This window comes from Camelus ferus, chromosome 4, assembly GCF_009834535.1.
Source record: "Camelus ferus isolate YT-003-E chromosome 4, BCGSAC_Cfer_1.0, whole genome shotgun sequence".
In the NCBI taxonomy this organism is placed as follows: domain Eukaryota; kingdom Metazoa; phylum Chordata; class Mammalia; order Artiodactyla; family Camelidae; genus Camelus; species Camelus ferus.
This window is the reverse complement of record NC_045699.1, coordinates 56,853,586-56,867,963: the sequence shown is the minus strand read 5'-3', so window position 1 is coordinate 56,867,963 and position 14,378 is coordinate 56,853,586. Positions and strand designations below refer to the sequence as shown.

Genomic DNA, 14,378 nt, shown 5'->3' with positions numbered 1-14,378 from the left:
AGGCAGGGCCTGCTGGGCCAAACGGAAGAGTGGAGTCATGACAGAAGCTCAGTAACTATTTGTGTGCTGGACGGAAGGATGAACAAATGGATAAATGGCAGTTAAATGGTAACATCCTCTGGGTGGCACACAGGACCTTCTTGGCCCCGCCCCAGCTCACACCTCCGCCCTTTCCTGTGCTGTGCCGCAGGCATGGAGACAGTCCTCAAGTGCACTGTGCTGTCTCTGACCTCAGGCCTTTGCACTTGCTGCTCTCCCTGCATGGAGTACCTGGCCCACCAGCTCCCCTCTGCCTGGCTCAGGCCGGTTTCTGCTTCAGGATGGAGTGTGGACATCACTCCCTCTGCCAGGTCTTCCCTGCCATCCTATCAGCGCCACCTAGACAGAGGTGGGTGCTTCTCCTTGGTGTCCCCAATCCCTAGCACAGGGCCAGAGCTCAAGCACTATTTTTGGAATTTATGGTTTTCTATCTTATTTAACAAATACTAAAAGAGGGTTTACCACATGCTAGACACTGTTCTAAGCGCTTTACTAACATTAACTCCTCTAATCCTTGTTACAACCCATAAGATGGGTATTAGTCTCACCATTCAGCAGATGAGAGCCTGAGCTTGCTTACCGTCAGCCAGCACGAAAACTAGCAGAGCCAGGATTTGGATGCAAGCAGTCTGACCTTAGTTTTGACACTATGCTGCCATCAATCAATGAGTGAATGGATGAGAGAAAAAGAAAGAGAGAAGAAAGGAAGGGAGGGAGGGAGGGAGGGAGGAAGGGAGGAAGGGAGGGAGAATAGGGAAGCTCTTCTGAGGCCCTGCTCCACCGGGGCCAAGGAGGATGCTGAGGTGCTTGGGGATGGCTCCAGCCTTCCGTGAACTTAATCCACATTGGGGCAGGACCAGGGTAAGGTCCCTAGGAGTCCCAAGTGAATACCCAGTTTTTTCCAATGGACACACGGCAGGACACTATACAAAGATGAAAAAGAAACCTTGACTGTGGTAACATGACCACCCGTCCTTGGCTCCACGTGGGAGGCTGAGTGGCCCTCCCCTTCCCCAATGAGCCCAGCACACCGCTGTACTCACTGTGAAGCAGCAGAACCCGGTCCCGGGCATCAATGGACAGCTTCAGCTGACCTGAGGAAACAACGAGAGAGACAGTTTCACCTCGTCTCCTTGCCAGGGGAAAAATGGAGTTACGGTGACAGGAATGTTCTTTTGTTCATGTGAAGTGATTCAAAGATTCATACAGCCTCTGGGTTGGAAGGGAGCCCATAAGCCATCTAGTTAAGGCTTCTCTACACATCAGCACCTCCAGTGGTGGTTTACCAGCCTAGGCTTCCACCCCTCTGGTAATGGGGAGCTCACTACTTCACAAGGAAGCCCGGGTCAGTCCTGGAGAGCTCTCACTGTTGACAGTGGGAAAAGCTGTTGCACCCATATCATGGTGACACTAGACTGGACAGCTAAGGATCCTTGGCCTCAGTCACGAGTCCATGCTGAGGGGTTGGCCACAGCTCTCCAGCTGCGACAGACAGCTAGCTATATTCTGGGAAGGCAACAACAATACAAGGACATAGGATGAATGAGTTCGGGGAAAAGCAAAAGATAAGAGACCAGCTTTGGGCAGAGAGATCCTTCAAAGTCAATGCTACTGCCCCCAACCCTTCCATAGAATCTTGACCTCCCTAAAGGAAAGCTAAGGAGTCTTTCTATAACCTTGGCATAGAGCCTTGCTGCTCAAAGTGAGGTCCCAGAACCAGCATCATGAGAAATATCTGGACTATTGTTTAAAATTCAGCATCTCAAGCCCCAGCCCAGGCCTACTAAATTCCACAGTTTAGTAAGAACCCCAGGGGGTTGCATGCACATTCAAGGTTGAGGTGCTCTGGACCAGAGAACACTGAAGAGCCCCTAAACATGCTTTTAAGCTTGGAGAAGGCCCTCTTAAGCAAGACACAAAATGCAGAGGCCACAGGGAAAAGATAGATAGATCTGATTCCCTAAGACTTTTTAAATGTCTGTAACCATTACACATATTGCAAAATGATGAGACAATACAATAGAAAAACAGGCAAAGGACACTGCATTGGAAATTCAGAAATGACAAAATGGCTAATAAATATACAAAAAGATGCTCAGCCTCACAGAGATCTAAGACATGCAAATTAACAATAAAATACCATTTTTCCCCAATCTGGTTGGAAGATAATCTAAAGGACGATAATGTCAAATATTGATCAAGATTCAGGAAAAGAGATACTTTCATACCCTATCAGAGGAAGTGTTAATGGAGTGTCATTTCTAACACTATCTATTACATTTAAATGTTCTTATCATTCAAACTAACAATTATACTTCCAGGTAACTACCACAGAGAAAAATTCAGCTGTGCACAAAGGCTGACAGTACAATACCGTAAAAAACTGGAAACACCTAAAATCTCTATCAGTATGAAAATGGTTAAATGAACCATCTATAGCTGTACTGTGGAGTAGTATGGGCCGTTATAAAGAATGGGGGTGGGGAGGGTATAGCTCAGTGGTAGAGTGTATGCTTAGCATGCACGAGGTCCTGGGTTCAATCCCCAGTACCTCCACTTAATAGACAGATAGATAGGCAGGCAGGCAGGCAGGCAGGCAGATAGACAGATAGATAGATAGGTAGGTAGGTAGGTAGATAGGTAGGCAGGTAGATAGGTAGATAAACCAACCAACCTAATCACCCTTCACAAAAAATTAATTTAAAAAAAAGAAATGATAAAGAATGGGGGAGTACTATATGTCCTGACATGGGAACATTGTTGAGACAAGTTTTTTTTTTAATTGAAGTGTAGTTGATTTACAATGTTGTATTAGTTTCTGGTGTACAGCATAGTGATTCAGTTATACATATATATGTATACACATTCTTTTTCATATTTTTTAATTATAGGTTATTACAAGATATTGAATATAGTTCCCTGTCCTATATGGTAGGACCTTGTTGTTTATCTATTTTATATATAGTAGTTTGTATCTGGTAATCCCAAACTCCTAATTTATCCCCTACTTTTCCCCTTTGGTAACCATAAATTTGCTTTCTGTGTCTGTGAATCTGTTTCCATTTTGTAAATTAGTTCATTTGTATCCTTTTTTAGACTCCACATATAAGTGATATCATAAGATATTTGTCCTTCTCTGCCTGACTTCACTTAGTATGATAATCTCTAGATCCATCCATGTTGCTGCAAATGGCATTATTTCATTCTTTTTTTATGGCTGAGTAGTATTCGTGTGTGTGTGTGTGTACCACATCTTCTTTATCCATTCATCTATTGATGGACATTTAGTTTGTTTCCAAGTCTTGGCTATTGTAAATAGTGCTGCTATGAGCATTAGGGTGCATGTATCTTTTTGAGTTAAGAGTTTTCTCCAGATATATGCCCTGGAGTGGGATTGCTGGATCATATGGTAACTCTATTTTTAGGTTTTGGGGGAAACTCCATACTGTTTTCCATAGGGGCTGCACCAAATTACACTCCCACTAGCAGTGTAGGACCAGTAGTGTAGGAGGGTTTCTTTTTCTCCACACTCTCCCCAGCATTTATTATTTGTAGATTTTTTGTTGTTATTGTTGGGGGAGAGGTAATCAGGTTTATTTATTTATGTATTTATTTTTTTAATAATTTGCTCTTCCTCTTTATTTTTGTTTACCTTTTGGGGGGGGTGCGTAAGTAGGCTTATTTACTTATTTTTTAATGGAGGTATTGGGGATTGAACCCAGGACCTTGTGTATGGTAAGCATGATCTACCACTGAATTATACCCTCTCCCATATTTATTTTTTTAATGGCAGTACTCGGGATTGAACCAGGACCTTGTGCATGCTAGGCATGCACTCTACCACTGAGCTATACCCTCCTCCTTATTTGTAGATTTTTTAATGATGGCCATCCTGGCTGGTGTGAGGTGGTACCTCATTGTAGTTTTGATTTGCATTTCTCTAATAATTAGTGATGCTGAGCATCTTTACATGTGCCTATTGGCCATCTGTATGCCTTCTTTGCAGAAATGTCTATTTAAATCTCCTGCCCATTTTTTGATTGGGTTGTTTTTTGTTGTTGTTGTTGTTGTTGTTGTTGTTGTTACTGAGTTGTAGGAGCTGTTTGTATATTCTGAAAATTGAGCCCCTGTCATCCACATCGTTTGTAAATATTTCTCAGTCTGTAGGTTGTCTTTTCATTTTGTTTATGGTTTCCTTTGCTGTGCAAAAGCTTATAAGTTTGATTAGGTTCCATTTGTTTATTTTTACTTTTATTTCTATTGCCTTGAGACACTGACCTAGGAAAACATTGCTACGACTTATGTTGAGACAAGTTTTTAAGAGGAACAAGCAAATTGCAGAATAATACATGTGGTATATATTTCTGTGTGTGTGCGTGTGCGTATGTGTGTGTGTGTCTGAAAGGATGCCAAATTAAAAACAGTGATCTTCTCTAGGGAAGAGACTGGGAATTGGAGGGAGGGAAATCAAGAGGAATTTCAGTCTATCACTATTGTAGGTGTTGTAACAATACAAATATATCCATGATCTATAGCACTTCTATAATTAAAAATAAACTAATAAACAAAGAAAGAAGGGAAAGGGAAGGAGAGAGGAGGCAAGGGAAAGCAATCTAGGGAGGGAAAGGGGAAAACATGAAGATAATGGAGGGACCAGGGCTGGAAAACAGGTGAAGAATGAGAGGCTGGATGAGGTTTTTTTCTCGTGGCTTTTCTCATTTTTATTAAAAAATATATATATATTTTATATATATATATTTTATACACACACACACACAAACAAATCATCAAGTCATCCTCACAGACTCTCCAGCATGGATAGAGGAAAGAGAGGACCACACTCCTCTTTTTCAGTGACATATAGAAAAATCTCTCAGTCAAACAGACTCTCCCTAGAACCTCAAGAAGCTGCTGAACTCCATCTCCCCAGTGGACACACACTAGAGAGGCAAAGGCGGAAGGGCAGGGCTTCCCAGCCAGCTGCGAACCAGCACATAAGCCACAAAGCCCTGCATGCACTCCATCCATGACAACACTGTCTTGCAGTTATCTGCCTCTGCTTGATTACCTCCAGTGATAAGGAGCTCACTTCCTGCAGTGGGAGCCCTTTCCCTTTGACATAGCTCCTACTTGTTCAATGCTCCAGCTTTACTGAGCCAAAAGTGGTCTCTCAGTAAATTTCACTGACTGGATCTCACTCGACTATCTCCGGGCCCTCTCCTCTAGACCAAAGTCTAAAGTCCTCCCACTGTTCCTCATGGCACAGTGAGACATCCCTCATCGTCACAACTGTTCATCCCTGGACACGCCCCAGGTTGGTGGCTGTGCTTGGCTGCTGGCTGGAGGAAGGGCAGGCAGGGCTCAGAGGACAGAAGGAGGGAAGCTCCACATCTCCTAGCTCCGCAGTAATCCACCAACCACTCTGACCCTGTCCCTCATACTTCAGGGTGTTTAAGCTACAATCTCAAGCAGTTCAGCCTCCAGCAAACCTTGGTCCAGCTCTTTGCCCAGCAGAAACCCCTGCTGTTCTCCTGCCCAGAAGACTGATTTCAGAAGCCCAGGAGGCCTGCTCCTGTTCCAGCCTGACTACCCTCCTTTCTCTCAGACACAACGTCCACGGCTGAGGTGGAGCTAATAATAGGGGTTATCACACTCTGAGCTGTGTGGGGATCAGACAACGCTGGAGGGTGAGGAGGTCCTCGGATGAAAGGCGCCAGGAGAATCCACGGTATTATTAGCTGGAGGTCTGAGCGATTACCACTCTGGGGCTTCCTAGAGCTGAGAAACCTCCTACAAACACGGTGCCCGATCCAGTGTCGGGTGGGAGAGAGAGGCTGGAAACAGACAAACAGGGCGAGTACCCATGGACTGGATCTCATCAACCTAAAGGCATCTCTGTTTAACGTGACACATTTTTTTCTGAAAATATTACCAGTGCAAAGCCAACTGCGGCCCGGACACATCTGGCCTGGAATCCCTGTGCTGCTCAGCGCCTGTCACCTTCCAACAGCCCTGTCCCAGAAAATCAGAACTGAGAAATCTCCCAACACAAATGGTCACTAATTCCATTTGACAAACATCTGCCAGGCACCTGCTTGAAGACTTAAGTGAGGAAGGGCAGATCTGAACGTTGGCCGCCCTCAGGGAACTCGCAGCCCAGTGGTGAGGACACAGGCGTGGACAAGGCCAAGGGTGGGGCTGGAGCAGAGGACAGGCCCAGGGCAAAAACCAACTTGGAAATCAGACGAGTCTGCACAGCCCCACGCAGCTCCCCTTTTAGGCCCCGCCAAGCGGGTCTCCTCCGGGAAGGCCAGGGTGCCTAGACCCTGTTACAGCAGAGAAACCAAACCCAGAAGACCAGGCTCCAGGCCCCCAGCCTATCCTGAGGTTCATAGATGAGGAAAGGCAAGATGAAGAATGAGACCCTTTCCTCAGCCGTTCCTGCCCCTCTGCCCTCTCCCCTTAGCCCATTGCATCAAATGTCTGAGATTCCTAAAATCACCTTGCTTAGCCTCCTCATCTGGTAGCCAGAACAGTCATGCCCAGAGATGGAAGGTGACTTGCCCTGAGCCCAGAGTGACCAGGGTTGGCCAAGCCAGAACTGGAGACCAGAGCTCTGCCCTGATTTCCACACTCTTTCCTGTGCACCGAACCAGTTTTCCAGAACACTCACAGCCCTCTACTGTGCACTACTGCATCTGCCAATGCAGCCGCAGGGTCCAGGAGCAGTGAGAGCCATCAGGCACAGGGCTGCTTGAAAAACCAAGAGGAAGCTAGAGAGGGCAGGCTCCAAGAAATGTCTCTAAGTCTAGAGAAATGAACCACCAGGAGGAGGGAAGTCAGGCTGAATCCCTGGGGCGTTCAACTGATCTTAATACCAGCTAATCAAGCCCCTCACAGGTCCCCAGAATCTCTGGTCTTGTCAATATCCCCACTTTCTCCCCAGGCTCAGGGTGTGGCCTGAGGGTGTGCTGGAAGTTCAGGCTAGAGGGTGTTCAGGAGCCCTGGAGGGGGCGCATCCCCAGTTCTTATGGGGCTACAGTTGGGTACAGAGCCCCATGGTTGCAAAGAGTGGTAGAGACTAGTGCCCAGAGGCTGCAGGAGGGCACCAGGGAGCAAGAGCCCAGAGGTAGCAGGAGAACAGTCATGCCTCATAAGGCAGGGAACATACTGGATGACAGTGAGCTTCAGAAAGTGCAGGGAAGGCAACAAACCTAAATTCTGCTGGGCACAGTACTTGGGGGCTTTGGACTCACTGGACATTGTGGGGAAAAAGGTATGGAAGCTGGCTAAGGAAATTCAACCTGCAGACCTTCCTAAATATAAAGGACCATAGAAGATGAACTCTGACTCTCAGGACACAGAGACCTACTTAGAAAACGAAGCAAGGATATGGGGGTTGCACCCACTGCTGGACTCAGGGTTCAGCAGGATCATGTCCTGGAAGGAGCCCACGGGGTATGCAGAGAATACACCTACAGGGGACTTGCCTGGCTATCATGGAGCAGCAGTCATCCCCAAACTTAATTCTCCCCCAAAGCCACTCCCCATTTAAGAACTTTTCAACTGTTGAAAGCCACAGGAAGGGAGATAACATTGGGACCAATGTACAAAGGAAGCTGGGTCTACATGGAACCCAGCCAGCCGCTAACACTCAGAGAGGTTATGCTGTGTCTATCGATTTCACTCTCTGCCCTCTAAGGGAGAAATGGTAGCTGCAGTGATATGGGGGAAATGAAGCCACACAGCTCCTGCAGAATTTCAAGTGTCTTGTTTTGAGGAGGGAGAACCTTGAATTCCATTTGGAGAAGTAGCCTTAGCTTTTGATGGTACCCACTGGAGGAACAAAAGTGGTGGAATAAAAATCATGATGGGTCAGTTCAACCTCTGTTCATTTGACCTTCTAAACCTGATGTTAATGTGGCTTCCCAAGCGGTTTCTCCTTCCAGGAGTAGGTTGCGCTGCCCAGTATAAGTCAGCTAACATCTTGATTGCGACCACCGTGAGAGACCCTGAGCAAAAATCATCCAGCTAAACCATCCCCAAATTCCTGACTCGCAGAAACAGTGAGATAATAAATGTTTGGTTTTCTCAAGCCAATACCTGTTGGGATCACTTGTTATGAAGCATTAGATAACTAATGCATCATATCCATGTTGCCTCCACAGTTGGTGACATAAATCTGATCTTAATCCGGAAACAATTTTTCAATTTTAAAAATTGTTAAGAAAATACAGTTCTAAGATAAATCAGTATATATGGCTAAGGATAAAGAAGACTTCCAGTTTTTGAGGTCCTTAATTTTCTTAATAAAGAATTTTGATAGATTTAAACTATACTCACTACCACCAAACTGCAAAACCTGAAAATGTCCCACATTAACCCAAGGACAACCCAGCACATTCATGAAAATGCTTTATCTGCAGAACAAATGATTTTCTTTTATACACATTTGTGTACAACACCATAATATATAAAAAATTCACATTATCTTGCCTTTCCTAATCCTCTTTTAGATTTTATTATAATTTTTAATTACATCTATAAAGTCATATAAGTTTAATTCCAAAATTGTCAGTTTTACCACATTTTATAAATTACTCAGTATCCTTATCTATTTCAGACTTCTCCAAAGTTATGTTATTTTATAATGATTAGCACCTGTCATGTGCTTGCTGATAGCTTTGAGCCAGACAATGAAGTTAATCATTTATATTCATTATGTTTTACATTTGCATTATTTTTTCACTATCAAATGAAGTTTTCCAGCAGAACAAGTTTCATATGGAAAACACAAGAGAGGAAGCATAGAACTGAGAGGAAGCATAGAACTCTGAGCAAAGCATGGGCTTTGGAGTCAGAAAGACCTGGTTTGGATCCTGATTCCACCACTGATGATCTTTAATCACCACATCCTCAGTTTCCTCATCTGTAAAATGGAAAGAATAATAATAATATAGCTCTAACAGAGCTGTTGTAAAAGCATGAACTAACATATGTGAAGCACCTAGCAAATAAAGTACTCCCACTGAAATGACGAAAGGAAGGATGGAAAGAAGGAAAAGAAAAAAACAAGTCAGAAAAATTAGAAAACATATGTAAGGGACTGCTATTCCTGGGATGACAGGCTCACTGAGGAAATCTGGAAAAGCTAGACAAAATATTCAAAAGCAGCTTCTTAGAGACATAATAAAACAAAGAGGAACTACGAAGCTGGATCTGGGGGGATTGCCGGTCCACAGAATTAAGTTTAATGTTTTCCTGGGATAATTGCCTCCTGGGGGTATTTTCAAATTTCAGAAGTAACTGAAAGTCTGAGAATCCGAGCAGAGTCTCTGGCTGCCTCTTGGGCTGAAGGAACAGGAGTTGGAGACCAGGGCCTGCCAAGAGGTGGGGTCCTTCTGAACCCTGACATTCTGGGTTGGAGCTCCAAAGGGTTGCTCCTCAGGAATAGAGTAAACCATGATCAGACACAGCTCCTCGGAGGGCTGCAGCTCAACTCAATCTCAATCCCTAACACTGAATTAAAGTTATCCCAGATTCTAGTGGCCTCAAGCACCTGACAGAAGCAAACATTCTTTTACAGGAAGATACCATCTGAGGTCTGCATGAAGAAGAAAAAAATAACAACCTTGTGCCTGCAGTTTCTAATATACACAGCACACCTAAAAAGTACAGAAACAGAAAGTTTGAAAGAAATAGGATGCGAAAAGATATGCCAAGCAATGATTAACCAAAGTATGTTCATGTCAGGAAAAGGAGACTTTACCTCCACTAGAAATAAAGAGAAGACTTCATAACAATAAAAGAAGACTTCATAATAATAAAAGTGTCAACTCACTAGAAAGACAATAATTCTAAATTTGTATGCTCTTAATATTGTTTCAAAATATATAAAGGAAAAACTGACAGAATTATAATGAGAAATAAATAAATTTATAATCATAGTAGGAATTTTAACATACCTTTTTCAGTAACTAATAGAACAAGTGGGGAGAAGTTGGCAAGGATACAGAAGAGCTGAACAAGGTGAACAGCAAACTTGACCTAACCCTGACATGTACAAAGAACACTACACCCAACTACTGCAGACCTTTTCAAGTACACACAGAACATGTACAAAAAATGACTAAAGCTGAGCCATCAAAGGACTGAAAAGATGCAGAGTATATTCTCTGAGCAAAACGTAAAATAAACAAAAAAACTACTAAAATCCCCAATATTTGGAAAGTAAGAAATACACTCCCAAATAACCCATGGATTCAAGAAGAAATGACTGTAAAAATTAGAAAATACTTTAAATGGAATGATAAAGAAAAAACTACACATCAAACATGAGACTTCTGGATACTGGCAATCCTGACCCCAGTGAAAGTTACACGGATATTTGCACATCCTTTGGGGAGACACTTTTCTGTATGTGTATTATATTTCATAATAAAAAGTTCTTTAAAAAAGAATATAGAGAGTAGAACTGGAAAAGAGAACAAAGGGCTATCAACAGTCCAGAAACTTTGAGAATTTCTGAACGCTTCCAAGCAAATGGACTCCAAAAGACAGGAAAGCTGATAAATGCTGAGGACCCTGACCAGCAAATGATCAGCTCTTCAGAAATGGCTGGATGGGTTTCCCAGCCAAGCCCAGGGAATGTCCCAGGCTCAGAGCAGCAGAGCAAGCCAGGGGCAGCTGGCAGGGACATGTCGCAGGCCTCCAGCTTAGGGCCTGACTTCACACAACCCAACATGTCCTGCCTGGCATCTGTTCCCAAGCTTCATTCTCACTGTTGAAAATGGACCTTTATCTCTGTGGCTTCTAATGAGAAGTAGAGAAAGGAGAGGTGTGGGGTCCCACCTAATGTTGTACTATCACAAGAAACACAAACAAAGAAAATGCCCAGCAAATTAATGACATTCCTTAGTCTGCTGTGCCTTCAGAACCAATTCTTCCTGACCTCCCTCCAGCAAACCAAAGATTCCAGGTGCCTCCTCTAGAGCCTACACACAGAGCCGCTACCCATAGCTTTTATCGCACAAGTTCATTTGGGGATAACAGTTGTAAACAAAGCTGGGTTGTGTCACTCAATGTCCAGTCACCCGCAGCCCTCAGAACATGTCCAGCCTGCCTGTCACCTAACCCAGACACCCTGGAGGAAAGGCACCTGTTCTCTCCCATGATCACTCACCACATCCAGACTCTGGACCAAATCCCAGGTTGATTAATAATTTGTTGCCTCAGGCAAGCTAATAAGTTGGTACCTCTTCAAGAAAATATTCTTTAAATATTCATCAAACATTTTTGCAAACTCAGGTTTATATTTCCTATATAAAATATTATGCTTAAACTTTATATGGAAACTCAAAGCCAACAGAGCCAAAACAACCTTGAAAAAGAAGAACAAAATTAGATTCACACTTCCAAATTTCAAAACTTACTACATAGCAACAGTAATCAAGACAGTGTAATACTGGCATAAGGATAGACAAACAGATCAATGGAATAAAATTAAAAGCCCAGAAGTTAACTCACATATGTACAGTCAATTAATTTTCAACATGGGTGCCAAGACCATCCAATGACAATATAATAGTATTTTCAGCAAATGATACCAGGCTTGGTAACCACTGGTATGGCTCTTCATTCATAAGCAGACAAGCAAAGATCAGTCAGTGTATAAAGAAAATTAGCAGCCTGGGAAGAGAGACGGCATTTGTCAAGGAAAGAGTCAGCAAGAAACAGGAGAGAACTTCTCCAGCATCAGTCAGTGTCCTCAGAGAGATCTGAGAAGAGGCTGCATACATAGATCAGGAGGCATTCCACCCAGCTAGGTTCCTGCCCGCCCACTGCACACTCATGTCACAATCACTGGTTCAAGCAGCAACCCTCCCTGATACCCACCCAACTCAGCCCTGAGGCCATAGCCAGACAGGGCATCCACTCTCTGCTGGACCCTCCCCAACTTCCCAGATTTGGCAGGGAGATTAATTCAACAGAAGAATATGGACTGATACAAGGAAATAGTCACATCATACCAGTAAGGTTACAAAACTGTACATATAAAAGGATCTTAATTTTATTAAAATTAGGCACACACACAGAGAAATAAGCCTGGAAGGATATAAACCATGTTAACAATGGCCTTCTCTGGGGAGTCAAATTACAGGTGATTTTCACTTTCTTCTTTTCACTAAGTTTTTAACTGTGAATACATCTTACCATGATACTAAGGAGGAAAAACGAAATATATTTTTCACTTTTAATTAGGACACAGCTAAGGTAACAAGGCCTCACAGCTCTCTGACACTCTTTCCTGACCACTCCAGCCCCATCAACTCAGATCATCCAGGAAACCTCCCCTACCTGGTAGAGTCCCACATCCCCACGGGGCTAACAGGAACTGCCTCCAAGGGTTAGGAGGCTTAAGTAAGATGATGCAGGGAAAGCACTTGGCACAAGGCACACACACGATGAACGTGCAATAAATGGCGGCTAATCTATAATTCTTACTGTTACCCTCCACCAACTGGACCGGTGAATTCCAGGATGCCAGACTACAGATCATTTCTAGGGGCCAAACCACTGCTTTTCCATCACTCCCTTTGCCCGTAGAGAAGAAAGCAGGTTGTGAAGAGCCAAGTGTGCTGGGAGAGGTAAGCCTGGGAGTAGTGATCCTGAACCCCAGGGAGGGCCTAACTCCTTAGGTGCTCTATCTTTGAAATGTGGGCGAAGTCCACTTATGTTGTAGTAACTTCCCCAATCTTCATAAGAAAATTGTATACAAGTTTTAAAAAATGTGCTGGACACATCATCTCAGAAGGCTTCAGCTCCGGTGTTAACTCTGCAGCTGGCTCACTGGGAGACCCACCTCTCTGGATCTCAAGTCTCCACAGAGGAAATGTAACTCCCTCCCCACAGGGAGCTGCAGAACCAGTGAGGAAAGGAGCACTGTGAAGAGCTGTATTCTACACAGGGCTAATTATCTTTACTGTGGGGACTTAGAAGACAAGGTCTGCCCAAACCATTGGGACAGCTGCTGCCCAGTTGTTACTTGGGGGAGCCCAGGACTGCTATCTAGGGGCCTGGGAGCAGGAGCCTACTGCCCACTTCTTTCCACCTCAGGCTCCCAGGGCAGCCCTGTGACCTTCCTGAGAGCCCCATTGCTCCTGGAGGAGAGAATTTTCCCATCTCTGCTGTGGATCAGATATCCAGTGGAGCCTTTGCACTGCAGCCTCCAAGGTGAGCCCACAGGGAGCCAAGGCCACCTGGCTGACCCGACACCTGTCCTCTCCCTGAGCCAAAAGAAATAGGGCTGAGGTGATTTTGAGATGTAGTAACAAGACCTTGATTTAACCCTGAGCTGCTTGTTAATGGGAAACTCAGTGGTGGGAAACCGGTCTCTGAAAGATTAACTGGGGCATGATTATTCCAGCCAAGTTAGGTAGAACCAACTGCACTTGGCATCAGCGGCCAGGCAGCAGGTGGTGCCCAGCGGCTTGTTCGGCCTGAGCCTGTGCCCTGTGTCCCTCCTGGGCAACCACGGGAGGAAGGGGCCAGAGCGGGTACCCCCAAACTGAAGGATCGCTGCTCCCTGCCTCACCTGCCACTGCGGGGGTTGCCCTCTCTGGGCGCTGTGAGCAGGGTGCAGCAGCTCCTGGCAGCCGCCCCGCGGGCACTTACCAAAGGTGGTGAGGTAGAAGGACAAGCCCGGGTGGGCGCGCCGGCTCCCGTGGGAGACGCGGTGCAGGGAGCGCTCCATGGCGGCCCGCTCCGGCCGGGCAGGGGCGCCTGTAACCCGAAGCGTCTGTGTTTCTCCCCAGTAACCGAGGCAGCAGGTTCACCCGCCCCCGCGCCGGTGTCTCCCAGGCGGGAGCTGGAGGCTGGTTGCAGCGCGCGTTTGAACCGGCGGCCGCGCCGGGCCCTGATTGGACCGCGCCGGTTTGAATGGGGAGATTTCCACCTGACCCAGGGGAGGAGGCGCCGGAGGCTCGTCTGAGAGGGTAGCCCCCGCGGCCGGCACGGCAATCCTCCCTGGGTAACCAGCGGGACTTGCGACCTCACCAGGGCTACGAGGCCCCTCTGGGCTGCAAGTGCCAGCCCAATGACAGTCCTGCGGCCCCTGGCGCTCCCACTCGGCGGGCTTGGCCTGCTCACCCAGCTCCCCTAGGCCAGTAATTAGCCAGGTTTGCAACATGCTTTGAAGCTCGGACCTGTAATCACTGGACACCAAGCAAGGGCAGAGGAGCACCCTCCCGGCCCAGTGCAGTGGAGTTTGGAAAAGTGTTCTCCACGGTTGGATCCCCGCCCCCACCAGGCTGCAGGCCCTTCCCTAACCCTGGCTCCTC

At 45.7% G+C, this 14,378-nt stretch overlaps 1 protein-coding gene across 1 annotated transcript in view; it reads right to left on the bottom strand.

The window, feature by feature from the left end:
* RGS3 (regulator of G protein signaling 3) overlaps nt 1–14,136 on the bottom strand; it is a 120,171-nt gene extending 106,035 nt beyond the window's left edge. The window contains 2 exon segments of the mRNA XM_032478220.1: nt 1,083–1,133; nt 13,714–14,136. Coding sequence (XP_032334111.1) covers nt 1,083–1,133; nt 13,714–13,792 — 130 coding nt within the window. The 5' untranslated portion in view covers nt 13,793–14,136.
* Between the last annotated feature and the right edge of the window lie 242 nt (nt 14,137–14,378).